At 39.6% G+C, this 16,395-nt stretch overlaps 1 protein-coding gene across 1 annotated transcript in view; it reads right to left on the bottom strand.

The window, feature by feature from the left end:
• Window positions 1–16,395, bottom strand: part of LOC133139518 (ERC protein 2-like) — a 195,134-nt gene that overhangs the window by 128,108 nt on the left and 50,631 nt on the right. The window contains exons 5-6 of the mRNA XM_061259094.1: window positions 15,780–15,935; window positions 13,391–13,558 (exon numbers count right to left, since the gene is read on the bottom strand). Coding sequence (XP_061115078.1) covers window positions 13,391–13,558; window positions 15,780–15,935 — 324 coding nt within the window. The remainder of the gene's footprint in view (window positions 1–13,390; window positions 13,559–15,779; window positions 15,936–16,395) is intronic.

Here is a 16,395-nt window from a genome sequence, read left to right as displayed (position 1 = left end):
AAAATTAATTGAAGCATGCAGACACTAAGCTGTTTTGGATGGATCAAGCGAAAGCCTCTTACAAGTCCAAGTGATAAATACCTGTCTAATACAGTGTGACAGCCTTGTCATTATTGCAGCCAGTGCACTACTCAAAAGGTTATTTGGCATGCGCATTATTACAGAAAGTAAAGGGTAAACAGAGGAAAAAGTTCATTAATTTGTTCACGATGTTGGAAGTGTATGCAGGATGTAAAGATGAGTACAGAATATGCACTGAACCAATAAAGCACCAGCCTTCTGGCGCTGCCAGGCCCTGTTATTAACAGACGAGACGGCCTTTGATTTAAGCGCACCCAAAGTGAAATGTGTGCATCCGGCCCCTGAGGGGCTCGCCACATGTTTAATTAGCACCCCTCCCTCCATGTAGATGGCCAGCTGAATTAGTTTAATTAGGGCATTTGGACACCTACACAAAAGAGGACACTTGGAGTAGACAAGGTGCCTGGTTCATAGATCCCGGCTAGCCGTAGGAGAGTCTCACAACAGAATGGCCCATAATGTTTTGATGACATCATTTTACTTTATGAGCAAGTGCCGGTCTGACAGCACTGTATCTGTGGTTTGGCCTGACAGTGTATGACACATTCCCATTACATTTATTGTACCTTCTAAAGAGATTATTCCAGAAGAATGAACCAGCAAAGGCATTATGCACAAGGGAAGGCAAAGCAATGCAGATAAACGGTTCACACAGTCCACTGCAGGGACATTAGGGTCACCCTCCATTTCTGTAAGAAGTGGTATGTCACAAACCCACAGAACCAATACAGTGGGAGACATTTTATTCCCCCCTAAACATGCTTTTAATCGGCTACCTTATCATGAACACTAAGGAATATAGAAGATAAGCTCCATCTTACCATAGCCCATTCCCATAGCCATTGTTCTTTAGAAAGCTTTATTGGTCAACACCAGGCAGGCAGCACAGAGTGAAATGTTTAAGGCACCTTTCAACTGAGCAAAAAGCAAAATCCCTGTTGAATCCTTCTCTAGCCTTCTGTATCAAACCTGGCTTCCTATTTTTCCCAAGGAGAGATGAGGTACCTAAAACCCACCAGACTGACCAGAATGCAGTCAGGTCATGACAGTACCAATCATTCATTATCATGGGTCTCAACTCACAGACCATGTAATCATTTAGTAAAGCATATCCCAGCATTTCTTTCTCGGAAAAGACCTACTACAAATAAGGTCAACAGAGTACTTTCTCTCACTGAATGGGGGAGCGGGTTGAAAGAACTGTACCAGCGGTACTACCCTCTGTAAATACAGCACATCATCACCTTCCGGGCATAAATCATCTCAATGTGCAAAACATGAAAGGGCTGTTTCTCCAGCAAGAGTCCAGCTGTTCGCCAGAGGGCAGCGAGAGGTGAGAGGGTGGCAAACACGTCAGGCAGGATTTTGTGACTCACACACAGGCCCAAACACACAGCCCTTGCGTTCCAGATCACATTATCTAGCCATCTGTCATTGAATTATATGGGCCATAGCTCACCTGTTCTCTTAGACCCAAAGATAAAGGGGCATACTAGGACTGCAGGAGGCCACGGAAGAAAGGGGCTCAGTGAGCCAGCCTCGTCGTGCCCCAGCAAAAATTTGTGTGAGCCTGATTGGTACTGTGTGCCTTGGAGCATGGTATGTACTGTACTTGTCTGTGCTTTTTGGCCCAATGGCAGTGATAGCAGGGATGAGCTATAATTTATATACAATTGAGCATTACAAATCTTGATCTAGAAGAACAAGGATGACATTAAACATTAAACACCCAGCCCACTAAGCTAACAAAAATCCACTGAAAAGGATATTTCTTCATGGACACCCATTAAAAACAGATAGAAGAAGGCAGGGCATTAATTTGTGATTTGTCAAGAAATGGCCTGTGGGATTTACAATAAAGCACTTTCTGTTGTGGTGCTGCAGAGCCAAAAATGAAAGAATTCCAGTTTTTGACTGATCTTGGCAGATAGTCACATACTGTACAGTAAGGTTTAATCATATGTTTGTTTATTTACAGTCCTAGATACATGTTAAATGTACAGATGTACAGAACAAACAGTAATTCAGTTCCTGGCAAAACACAAATATCTGTCAACTGCTACTTAAAATATTAGGTACAAAAGTATGAAAACATATGGAATTCATGTTTCTCTTTAAATTGACCATTCTAGTATTTCTATTGCTTTGGCTCATTTCCCACTACTCTTATTTACAAGATTAAAACTGTTCAAGGAGAAAGTTGAAAAATCATAAAAATCCCTTACATAAGTGGAATAAGAGGCCTTGGTATTTATAGCTGACAAGAGCATGCAAGTCATTTTGGTACACAAGTCACAATGAAACATCTGTAGCAGCAGAGTTCATTCTATTAGAAAAGTAAACAGCTCACTCTATGCCTGTTTCATACTGGTCACATAACAATCACACAGCAATAACCTACATCCTACAAGCACCTGCAATTGTGTCCAAATATGCAGTAAGCTTCAGAAACATCTCATCTTCATTTTTAATAATTGATCAGATACTGAATAAAACAAAAGGATAACTGAATGGAATAACCTATCAAAGGTGGAAAGTGTAGGTTGCAAGAGAGGTTTTCTGGGAGAATAACTACCTCAGCATTTAAACCACAACCTACCCTATATTAAACACCTCAGATTTTCCAAGCAGCACATCCAATTTAATACTTATTACATCATTTATCATCGTTATACTCAGAGGTAACGAAAACACAGGGGGCTGTTTTACATCATTATATCTTGTCTGTATTTGGTTATTTTTCTACTTATTTCTAATATTCAGTACCAATCGCCACATCCTGTTTTTAGGTTTTGATTTCCTTCAGATAGAAATTGAACATTTCCTCTACCACAAATTAGCACTTCTGTATGGTGTGTGCAAAGTGATTAAACAGAGAGGCACTCAATCACGTGCAATCATCACTCTCCTCAGGGATAAGAGAATTACATCTATACAGACAAGGATTATGCCCAGGGTTTTCTCAAAAATGCCACGCACAGAGAGCGCTCTCGTCAGTGTGTGCATGTGTGTGTGTTTTGAAAGGTGTGAGGCCATTCTGTATATTTACTCAGCAGGAGAGCAAGAGAGGATACTGTTGCCAAAACCAACATAAACCTATATGAGATTCAGTCTTATGGCCCTTCGGAGTCATTCTGGCAAGCACAGACTATTAACCTCAAGAAAGGCAACAAACATCCAGACAGACCACATACATCAACAGACAACCTATACAATTCAGCCAAAAGGCTACAATAACCTCCTATACGGAAAAGCTACATTATATGTACTCTAGAACTGTCCACCTTTAAACAGGCAATATACACATATAGCACAGTGTACAGGGAGGTGGAAAATCTAATAGATCTACAGTACTGATGAGAGATCTTTGACTTTCTATTTTTAACTAAACCTTTTTAACTAACTCATAAAAATTGTGTTTATGTACTTAATTTAAACAAATATCATTCAAGAATTATACCTGCTGGTTATATATACTAATTCACAGTTCTAGCATTGAAAGCTTTTGTAGTTTATATGTAATGTTTACAATGGATAGCCATCTCTTTCTCAGGCAGTCTCTGGAGACAACATAGCCTGTTTAACATGGAAGCCTTCCCATTAACTGGATTGAGGGTTTTTCTCATAATACCTCTTAACTTATTAATTTAATTAATTTAAGTTAGATGTGTGAAGCATGTATTATACAAGCTAGTCTGCATCGGGCCTGACATCTTTACAGCCTGACCCAAACCAGTCTTACAAGCTATAGCTAAATTGTAAGCCTGAACAGTATCATCCAGCAAAACGGATAATAATAATGCAGCGCTAGTGCAGGGGGTTATGATCGCAGATGGGGGGTGATGGGGGGTCTGGGCTCCAACACCATATCATATTTGTTGCTTGCACCTCTGCGACTTTTGTGGTGATCAAAACAGGCTAGCCAGATAGCTTTAGTGCCACAGTCCCTTCTTTTAAACATTACGTTAAGTCTATCACTCCTATCACTCCTAAACTGGATGGATGTTTTCTTTCGTCTTTTGAGCATATGGGTATGCTACAAAAACTGGAAGCTTTGTGCCATTGTCCTCAATTGCTGTTAACAGCTGGTAGAAGTGTTTCTATGCTACTATTTGTAAACTTTCTGGTTGGCAGCAGGCCTGTACTGGATCTGAACCAACGTCACGGTGCTAAAAATAGGCCCGATCTGAGCACACAGTACTTTCAGGTCTGTCAGGTTCGGGTCTGGATGCAGACCTCTTAATATACACTCATATTTGGAAAGGTTATCTAATTTGTGCAACCCTGGTATGCTCAACCAAACTTACACTGCAGCCTTCAGCCAGCTCTAACTCTTAATTTTTCCTACAATAACGACTGTCTAACTTTCCACAACAAACACGCAGGCATTTAATGTGAAACGTGATGACCATAGGTCGCAACGCACTTATTATAAGAGGGCAGTGTGTCAATTATCGAGTCAAGTTATGGGTTCAATATATCACTGCATTCTGGCACCTCGAGGAACTGGACACTCATTTTTGGGTAATGATTTATTTACAGCCAGTAAGGAGAGTCATTTTTCACCATTCCCTACCACGAGAACTTGAATGAGGATGCTGTCCGTATATAACCACATGTAAAATAAATATGAAAAATGACTTCTCCCACAGGAGGCAGGTGGTTTGATTCCTTAGGAAAATGCATGCTGTGAATGCTCCCAAAGTTAGACCTAGGGAATTCTAACTTCTTAGTTAATTACAAGCAGTAATGACTAAGCATGTAATGTTTTATAAATATCTGTGGGTAATGTGTTTAAGGTGATTTATAAAAAGAGGAAGTGAAAAGCCCTTTTCCCCTCACTGCGCTCCATTTTCTTTTGGAGGGACCTTACAGGTTGTAATAAAGAGAAATCACAATGAAGTGAATAATCGTGATTCGAAGGCGATGTCGTGGCATTTCTGAAAGAATTCCCACAAGTCTTTTCAAGAGCACGTGTGCTTGAGTGGGAGCTCTGGAGATCAAAGCCTGGCCTCACAAATCCTTCAGCGGTTTGGACACACTGGGACCTTTTTTAAAGCCAATAAACAACCAAAATGTTCATGTTAAAAAGCCATCATGTCACTCATTCAGATGCTCGTAGATGACCCTTCCAAAAGGCAAAGCAAGTAATGGAAAAGAAATGGAAAAGATCAGTGTCAAAATGTGAGTTCACGGGTAATAATAAAAACCTAAATGTATGAGTGTCCTAAAACTTACATGAGCCTTCTACTTATGAGTTTCCACAAGACTTCTAATTTGCTGTGTGTACTTAGCGTAATTTACATTTACAAACATTCAACCGAACACCCTCTGCTGGTGATTTCTCTCAATATAATAATAAGCTGACAAAAATATTTATTTTAAAGGGGAAAAAAAGCTGAAAGTAAAAGAAAACTGCAATATTGAGCGGCAGCAAGACATCATCTTTTCACATATGAGCATAGCTTTTGCACAGTAGCAAATAGTTTTTAATTCATAGCTTTTCACTTTTCCACCCATGGAACAGCGAATCACCCCACGGTGAAGGTGAAGCTCCAGGTGAAGCTCCAGGCCTGGAGACTGCAATAACATGGATCCACAGCAAGCTCCCAAGCAGGGTTACAATGTGCTCCAGCCAGGGGGGGGACGGACGGACGGGACTGGGGAAATTGCTACCACATGTCACCAGAACACGTGATGCACACTGGCTTTCTTTCACTTGCAGGAACCCCTTAGGCAAAGAAAAATAAGAGGGGGTGGGCTGCCTTAGAGAGGCCAGGCCTGAGCCCCTTGGAAAGCAAGCTCACACTGATTAAGCACTGCACTTCACAATAATTGCTCCAAATATGGAATATGCACATTTGCTGCGGGTACTACTTTTTTGGGGAATTTTGGTCTCTGACCCTTCCCCTGTGACATCAAGATTATCACATCGGAAGCATTACATATTATAGGGCATAGGGCCATGGTTTATAGTTTTCATTTTAAGTCCACCTGTCTAACAGTTTTTCCAATCCTTGAAAAGTAAAAAAAGTTAGTATAACTGACGAATAACAGAAACGTGTAGTACTATTACATCAGCTTAGGTGTTTGAGTTCAAGTTTTTAAAGCAGCCAATTGAACTTGCAGTTTCAGATCACACCAAGGATTTTTTTTTACTGGATTAAAACAAACTTTAAATGGTCACTTACATTTTATTTCATCCTTCTGATGAATCCTCATCCACTCTTGGGGTGACTGTACATTGAGTTTCTTCCCGCCAATCAAATCCTGATAAGCTTCAAGCCTATGAGTAATCCTGATGTATTACCATTTTCTGTTATAGGCAATACAATTGCTCCAGAGTTCCAGGTAATAGGCTACCAGTAATAATAGTTACTCTATCAAGGTACCAAACAAATACCACAGAAAACGTTCAATGTGAATGTTCAAAGCCAAATCGACCGAAAGAGAAAATCTAATGCCGATGCTCTTTAAACCCATGCGAGCAACATGTCCTGGGTTTGAACACAGACCAGGCGAGGTGTCACAAAGCTTGTGACACATCACAGCAAGAATCATAAATATCAACTGTACTTGGAGGAACTTTCTAGAATTGTGGGTTACATCCCACGCTGCTTTGCACACCTCTGTGTAAACCATTAAATATCTCATCAGCTGAATTCTACTTCACATAACTCTGTTTTATAGCTTTTCCACATTGCTACTAGACTGGTTCCAAAACATGTATAATCTTTACTTTGGAGCACAGCTTGTTTTTCAGTGGGCTGAATGCTTTGCCACTAACAACACCGACTGGCCTCTCCCACAAAAGCAAGGAACAACAGCTTGGATGCTAAATAATGGTGGACACAGTTTGGTTTGAGCTGAGGAAACACAAACTGGGTCAGTTTAGGATACATGGTTACCTCTATGGTAAAATTATTCTGCATTATCTGTATCCAAATAGTAGTGCTTTATTATAATTAAACATGCCTTCCTACCTTTCTTACTTTGTTGTGCCAACAACATTAGCTCATGAAGACTTTCTAATTTCTGTCTTCAGAAGTCAGAATGTAAATCTAGTGTTGTAATGCAGGAGGACTGTGAGTGTTTTGAGAAAAGAAATTTTCATAAACACCAAAGCTTGGAGGAAGGAGGCCCTGAGAGGGAGCTTGTTTACGCTAATCATATCATAACGTTGATAATTTCCGGAATCACAGCTCCCAGGGTCCTATGTGAACTGCTTGACGTTGTTATTTCAAATAGAAGGAAACAGAACAATTCTAAATAACTCCTGTTTTAAATTAAATGCATGTCCAATTCATCCCTGAAGTAGAGTTCATTTGTGTGTAGTCCAGAAAGTACTGTAATTTAGTCTCTTACATACTAGGAATAGACGGAGGAATAATATAAAAAGCCCAGGATTGGCCAAGTCCTCTCAACACCTCGATAACGACTTCACCACACCTGCCTCTGATCCATCAGAACCTCTGCACCTACACGTACAGTACAGTACACAGTTGGGTACTGCCATTTCGCCACATGTTCTTCCATTAACTTTGGCCATGGCCATTTGAGGAGGCACACAAAGAAGCCTAATCTGGCCAGTGATGAATGCTCTGAAGTACATGTGCAAAAGCACCTCTGCCTCATTAATCACCCACTCTGCGTGCCATTGGTGTGAAGCGCTTTGCATATGTCATCCAGAAAATACACGGCCTACAGAAAAAACATTAAATCTGACACTTCAGAAATGCTCGCTGGGAGAATTCCCAAGATCTGTCTGTCCACAGTTGTGAGAAGTGGTTAGAGACGACTTCACATTAACATGTTCCTGAGAGGGGCACAGAGCACAGGCTGGGTTATGCACATCTCCAGTAAGGAGCCAGAGCACAACAAAGCCTTGGTCTGGAGCCCATCCCAACCGCTTCTGTTCCAGGAAAAAGGAAGGCCTTTCTGAGGTCAATAGTACCCCTCAGCTCAGAGGCTCTCAGTGTTAAGAACACCACAATCACAGCTATACACTGCACATGAATAGCAGTACCATGAAACGGCATATTACTTTGCAGCAACTTCCATTACACTAAATAGACTCATTTTTTGAGGAACAATCAGCTCTTGGAATGGACACTGCAAGCTCAACCAGGTCCACAAATCAAAAAGCACTTTGCTTTTATCCTTTCCTAAAAAGCTTCACTGAAAGACTGTGCAGTTCTAACTAATAATCATACAAACAATCAAGACCAGCGACAACAAACAGGCCAATCACTAATTAACTTTCCAAGCCTTCTACCAAGGAACAGAATTTCTGGAGAGATAATTGTATTTATTGCACAACAAATTCACTAATTTGCATCCAATTCCCTGTTTTCTCACTGTAATAATTACTCAAATAACAAGGTTTACGAAATTCGAACTCAACTGGTACAACATTTTTTTTTTGGCAGAACAACTTGGCTCAATATGTTATAATACATCAGAGATAATGGATACAATGGACAATATTTAACAAAAATACTGAATCGGTTACGACACATTTTCCAACTTGGTTTTACAGAGATATTAAATAACACCTGATGAAAAAATATCTTTAGAGGAAAGGCACAAAAATACCAAGTTGTGGAGGCACTCCAATTAGGAAAGATTAAGTGAGACCAGTTTCCAAATGATTTCTTAATTTTCGCACACTTAAACTGCGACAGCAAAAGAGATGGAGCACAGCTGAAAATCAGAGCATGAAAGGAATCAGAGGTGGGAGGGTCAGGGAGAGGCTGGAGCAGTCCTCTGCAGAAGAAGGGCTTCATTCTTTGGAGGGGAGAGCCGTCTGCTTTCTGTGTGTGGTGACAAGGTTAGGGGGCTACGGGGTTAATGAACAACAACCGCAACACAGAATTATCGCAAGACTCCATAATTGTAACCGGTACTATAACACATCTCAAGTAGCACCCGTTTCCCGTTCAAATCACGGCAGACTCACGTTCATTAATGCTTTGCGAACACTTGTGTCACAGATGGTAATCATTTTGAAGATCGTTTACAATTTTGACACCCGGATTTATTGGCACTCCGCTAAACATGGCCATTACGTGCAGTACATGCCCAGGTTTAGATTTTTTTTCCACAGTAAACCCAGAAACCAAAACCAATCCAGAGTCCTTCCATCTATTCTGGTAAATAGGCTGCACTGTATATTACCACAATGAAAGGACAATACCGGACGGATGACAGAAGTCTATTTACTTTTTAATAACCTGAACATTTATAGAGGTTAATAAAAACACTGAATCATGTCATCTGAAAGCTGCTTACGATGGCGATCTACTATACTGCCTTTCTTCCAATCAAGTTTCTAGCAACAGATAGGATAGCTGTATGACGCAGAGTATCACTACCTGGCAAGATTAACACCAGGAGATTCCAGTATTAGAAGCACTTATCATAAAGGGTGCACAGTGAGTAATTGCCTTGCCTTATTCATGGGATGGTATCTTTTACATAAAAATGTAATAATACTGTACACTGGCCTTGTTCTCTCTCCTTCTATTAATTGCAAAGCCCAAGCACACTTAAATTTGGCTGCTTAACACTAGGACGATGGTAAGACTGCTGACTAAATTCTCTGGCCAAATTCCCACTCTAGTTCTCTTAATCTCGCCATCTCATCGTCCCCCAGTTTAACTGGATTTAAAGATCAGAATCTCTGCACATGGACTGATGTGTGATGTGCATTCTGCTAGTAGTGTTGCTGGTAGATGTAACATGATACATCATCCTTTAGGCTGCTGCCTTTACACCATTTACCTATTACATTCAGGGCAATAGAGTGGCTTTTTCCCAAATGTTTTCTCAGCTGTTTTTACCCTGTGTGTTCTTTACATAGGACATTAATGCTTTCTGCAACTCCACTGCATTTAATCTGAATGAAAACCGCTCTCTGTATCTTTTTCTGGGCTCCAAAGGTGCACCAACATGCTTCCCACCTCCATAAAACATCCAGTTTCCTCTCAAACATTTACAGAAATATCTTATCTAATTAACATTCTCACTGAGCAATTTATTAGGTAAACCTGTACACCAGCATGTTAATGCAAATATTTAATTAGCCAATCATGTGGCAGCAACTAAATGTATAAAGGCATGCAGACATGGTCAAGAGGTTCAACAGTTTTTCAGAAGAAATGTCAGAATGTGGAAGAAATGTGACTTTGACCATGGAATGATTGTTGGCGCCAGACAGCATGGTTTGAATATCTAAGAAACTGCTGATCTCCTGGGATTTTCACAAAATGCAGCCTCTAGAGTTTACAGAGAATGGTGCAAAAAACAAAAAACATCCAGTGAGCAGCAGTTCTGCGGGCAAAAAAACCTTGTTAATGAGAGAGGTCAGTGCAGAAGGGCCAGACTGATCGAAGCTGACAGGAAGGTGACAGTAACGCAAATAACCACACATTACATCAGTGGTATGCAGAAGAGCATCTCTGAAGACACAACACGACAAACCTCTTAAGTGGATAGGCTACAGCAGCAGAAAGTCAGTAAGTCTAAAAGTTCCTAATAAAGTGCTCACTGAGTCTATGTTAGGCAATTCAAGTGTTTAGTCTAGAAAGAAATAAGCATACGGATTTTCCTCAAATGATTATACTTCTTTCCTTGTTTTGATATGTTCCATTGTAAAAATTGCCCATTCTTAGTGTGTTTTGGAAAATACTGAAACAACTGTGTCTGAAACTACTACCAAGACAAATAGCATAAGACTGAGACCAATATAGGACAGAAAATGATAAAGGTTTAGGATCTAATGGTTGTTGAACTTTATTACAGTTGGATCCAGTCAGATGGAATAAGTGGCAGTCCTTAAAATGGAAAGAAATATATTTAACTGACTCTTGGAAAAAGTAGAATGACAAGTAAGCCAATGTCTTAATTCTGAACACAAAAATGTTTTTAATGCAACTTGCTTTCCAATGTTGTTTAATTTCATCTAGGCTATGTTAAATTAAAAATGTACATTATGGCATAATACCCTGTCCGTTTGAAAGTTCTTAACCAACTCTGTTGCTCCTAAAGTTATTTTTATGGAGGTAAAATTATTTTGATTAGTTTGATATGCTAAATATGATAAGTAATCATGAGATTGTTGTGCTTAAATGTACAGATGAAACCAGGCAGTGGATACATAATCTGACAGTGTTGGGTGTCATGGCAGTGCTCATCCGAGAGAGAGAGATGAGACACAGTTCAGTTATAGGGGTTAAGTTTCCACGCATCCACAGACCCTCTCCATCACTAGCTCAAACCACCGCCCCACACCCCCTTATCCAGCAAGACAACAGGGCAATGTGTCATCCAACACATTCTGTCAACAAGAAATACAGCACGACTGCTCCAAGGCAAAACAATTCTGCCCAGCTTTCCAGCAGAAATGGAAAGCAAGAGAAGTAAATTAAAATCACTTGATACATTGATAAAAAATATTGATAAAAGCAAACATAGCATTACTGTTCTTGATAAATTTGCAGGGGAGCATAAACCTTTTGCACCTTCTCCAATTTCTCTTCAGAACAAAAAAAAAATGTCAATTGAACTTACAGACTTACATGTGCATGTGAAGACAATCAAAGGATACAACAGTAAGAAGATGGCTTTGACAGGGAAAAAGATTAGCCCTGTCCTGAGAAAACTGTCCTGTAAGATGACTGACAGATCCTTACTTTATGTGCTTGCCATAAACAATTTGCCAAATTGATCAGTGTTATTGTGTGAACTATGGTATGACACGATCAATGGCTGAGGACATGAATGCTGTACTTTTTCCAAAGTTAAATAGACACATTTTTCTGAACCTTTACAAGGAAAGGAAATGCAAAAGTATACAGGTTCAACATTTTCAGCATCAGCTAATTTGCTGAATTGTAATTAAACTGGAATTGACAGTTATAATTTGTGCTGGGACCACATCCATTTGCATGTGAGTAGTAGCCACTTTAATTTGCATGTACATAATAATCCTACCTACTGCCAATGAATTAGAAAACTGCTTGTAAGAAGACGATACTCTGCCTAAAGAATAAAGAATTGTGTGCTCTGTAGTCTCCATATCTCCAGAGTAAATGAACAGGAACATTCAGGGGCACATTTGCTACTATTGTAATGAAGAAAGTTGGAACAAAGCCCTACCAAGGCATGGACATTCTTTCCAACAATCTACAATCTAAAAAATAGGCCGCACTTCAAAACCAGTCTGTTACGTTCATTCCACCAAATAGCAAGATCTGTTTGTAATATCATGCATTCAGATTGCAGTAGAACTGGCAATGAGCCCTGAGACTGTTTGGTTGACTTCAGATACCATAGATGTAAGGAATGGAATCTTGGGATAGATGGAATGTGCTATATTTCCCAGAAAACAGAGATTGTGTATGTCACTCCAAATCTCTTTTCATTTGACTTACAATGCATCTCCACTGAAGGCAAAAAAAAAATGTGCAAATCAAGAAATTTTGGAAACCTCCAGAAGCCATCGAAATGAGCGTGATTCCCCCTGACAGATCCCATTACACTGTTTGATTTATAATGTTTAGAGTCTGAGATAAAGGCCCCCTTCATGGTGTTGACGGTAGGTGTCATGTATCAGGTGCATTAGAGCCAATTAGGTGCTAACCCATCTCGCACTGATGGGCTCCTGCCTCTCGATAGCCCCCAATGCTAATTCCCTTCAGCACGATGCATGTGGCTTCCTCGTGCCAAAATTCTTTGCACATGTATAGACAATTACACCTAATTTCATCCCAAATTGCTTCCTGTAATGAAGAGTGGACATCGTTAAGAAACATTCTCCATTTCCCATACAAAGAGATCTTAAGTATCATTTCCAACTCAACAGAAGTTTCAGAAAATTCCAATGGAGTTTAACTGATAAAATCATTATACCCACAGTTATGACTTCAAAGGACCCAATGAAAATGCTGCCAGCTTTCAGAGGCTATATAAAACAGTCAGACGGGTTCTTAAGAACCAATAGGGCTCCTTTCACAACCAAGGGAATCACAGCTACATGCTGCATAGCTAGACAATAAACCTGCAAAAATATTCAAGCCTATAAAATCACAAGATGGTGCCATGAAAGGGGGGGGGGTAGCATTTAGGGTAGATAGAAAACTGATGTGAAACCAAGAAAAGGGCATCAAGCAAAAAACAAAAATGCCATGTCGGCATAAGAAGCCAGTTTGCATTGGTTACTGATGTACAGGCCAGCTCCTTCTCCAGAGACAATGAGAAAGATATGAGCAGAGGAATTTGGCAAGGGTGACGGGCCTGAGAACCTCACCTCTGTCTGAAGGATGGCCGCTCGCTGTTCTTTGGCAGTGAGAGACTCTTTCAGCACCTCAATGTGTTGCTTGCAGTCCGAGTTCTGATTGTTCAGCGTCTCAAGCTTTGTTTGTAAGGCAAGGAGTTCTGATTCCTTTTTTGACAGTTCTTGCTTCAACTGGTCAATCTGCAAAATGAATAAGGAAACATTATGAAAAAAGAAAAAAAAAAAAAAAAAAAAAAAAAGAACTGACCAAGCTTCTAGATTTACTGCTCACCATACCACCATTTTGTGGGACACATGTAACCTACATGAACCTACAGGAATGGAGAAGAGGAGGAAACTGACACGCTTGTAAATCTGGTCAAGGACAAAAGGTGAAGGGTTTGTATTTTGTGCTCCAGGCTGAGAACAGACTATATTGAATCCCGAATGAGCATTTGGAATCATATAGATTAAATCTTTATCTGACAGATATTAGCCTTATATTTCACCTATTTAGCACCTACTTATCTGTCCAGTAGAGCCAGCCAAGCTAGAAATGCTAAAATCTAGAGAACAAAAATACAAGCCTGTTGGAGCATCTGTGAAAATCCAGCACAAAAGCCACATGCATTCCAAAGTTCAAGCACGTTGATGAACAACCACTATCACACCGCTCCAACTCCTCCCGGACGTATATTCAACAAACCACAATAGTGAGGTAACGAAAGACGTGGGGGAAAAGAATTATGAGGAGAAATGCATTCAAATATCTGGCAGACGACATGTCTTCCTAAATTGCGTAATTGCAAAAGGATTCCATGTGCATAATCCACAGAGGAAATCAATTCAAGTGAGATTGTCATCTCCCGTTTTCTGCCAAAAATTTGAAAACTTGATTTTGAAGATTTCTTAATTGCAGTTCAGCAAGCACGTCAGGACATTAAAATTCACTAGCAGCAAGGCCAATTGCATTTAGGAAAAAAAGGTACTTCTGAATGATCTGATATCCAAGGGTGCTGAGAAATGTGGAATGTGGGGTCAAAAGACCTCACAGTAGTCCTCGAAGACCCCAGAGAAAAATGGGGCGTACATTTATCCTAAAAAAACAAGAGCAAAAACAAAACACACGTACAACTAACTGCTAAATAATAATTCAGAGGCAGCACATAACTGAAACCATACTCTCTGCACTCAAAAACACTGGAATAAAAAAAAATGCTATTTGATAAAGTTTTTAAATGTATCTGTTTGAATAAATTGACCTCAACAACAGCACATGGTTGTCAGGGGAAAGATGATCATAAATGAGTACACTGTTCATCATTGCCCATTCCCTAGTCTCAGCAACTTTATATTTATAGCATTATAACATACGATATATATATATATATATATATATATATATATATATATATATATATATATATATAGTTGATTTCTAAAAAATCAGGTTATCCGAGGTTGTCCCAGCTTTCCTGTTATAAATGATTAATCCATGAGAGCATGCCATTCTCCAAGAAATTATACATTAGAACTTATGACGATAATATCCTTTCTCTGATTCCTCCTTGTTGTGAAGTCCAGAAAACAAATGCACAACAAAACAAATAAGCCTCTTCTCATTCATACACATGGTACAAATAAGTGTTAGCTTCCAGAAGGGTCAAGAGTCTCCATGATGTTCAGTGAGGGATTATGGCACCCAAAGCTGTTTTCCATCAAAAGACCATTGTAGAGGAAACTGTAGCCTCAGTCTCTTATCGGGAGAGTTTCCCTTTGATTTATCAGAGTTTATAATCACCAGTCCAGGGTGCTGAAAGGCAAGTTGGTGAAGCTACAGAAGACTGCAGAATAATAAATATACTTATAGCAGAGGTCTGACGAAAGGAAGAACCACCTCTTCCCAGGAGCTTGCAGCATACTTCTCAAAGCCCATTCCATAAAAAACACATATATTTAAAAGTGTACTGCAAAAATGGCAGCAAGCAGCTTATTTGGAAATAAAAGGCCAAGTTATAAATGACACAAACAACTATACTTGTAAGATACAAGTAGAGGGTGGAAAACTTTCAGCCCTGCACACTTTTAATGATTAAAAATCAATCACGTACAAGCAGCTTCAAATAAACAAGACAGAATAGTCTAATCTGATCTAATAATTGTGGAATGGAGGGTTCCTGATTGATAAAGGTTATCTGCTAACGCACACAAGTGAAGCTACACGCGACATGTAAACCAATACTTTTTCTGTGGACTTCTGTGAAGGCACATATAGAGACTTTATTTAATCCTTTCCCCATTAACAATATACAGCAAACAAAAATTCACGGACAAACCAATATCAATGAATGCACACAGTGACATGATGATATTTCATGTTAAAATCAAGCTCTGACTGACATACAAATGCAGAAATGAATACCTTATTTTTCATAAACTTGGAATGGTTCTTGTAGACCTCCATCTGTTTGATCTCCTCCTCCCGGTCTTCAGTATTTAGCAATCCGTTCGTCTTCAGCATCTGAATCTCATCCTCAAGATCCCTTATGTTTCTCTCAAGAGATGCAATTTTGGTATCCTATACAGACATTGCAAAGAGTTAGTAATGCAAAAGACAGAACAAATCTGAATAGAAATCATAGCACACCAAAGCCATGCAGGCCCCATCAAAAAAAAAAATGAAAGAAAGGTGGTTATATTTTCCTTTTCAAATTAGAAATACTGTGGGCTTAGATCTCAGCTCCAACTGCATACAGGCACAGACCTTTGGGAACCCTACAGTACAGTATTTCTGGTGAGGAGAAAAAAAGTTTTCAAACTGCTTCATTTCGAAAATGGAGAGACTCAGTTTACCATTTCGATAAAGGTTTTTCACTCCTGGTTTGGAAGCATTGTGCAGCTGCGGTGGGTGCTTCTCTACAAATATCTACAGTAGTCCTGAAAGCATGGCTCTGCCCAGAGCTTTTTAAATAATAATAATATAGACTCTTCCAAATGAAACATGGTTCATATCCCACTCATGCAGCATTTAGAGCAGA

Source organism: Conger conger, chromosome 10 (assembly GCF_963514075.1).
Source record: "Conger conger chromosome 10, fConCon1.1, whole genome shotgun sequence".
NCBI lineage: Eukaryota > Metazoa > Chordata > Actinopteri > Anguilliformes > Congridae > Conger > Conger conger.
Note: the sequence above shows the minus strand (reverse complement) of the source record. Positions and strands in the feature narration are given on the sequence as shown.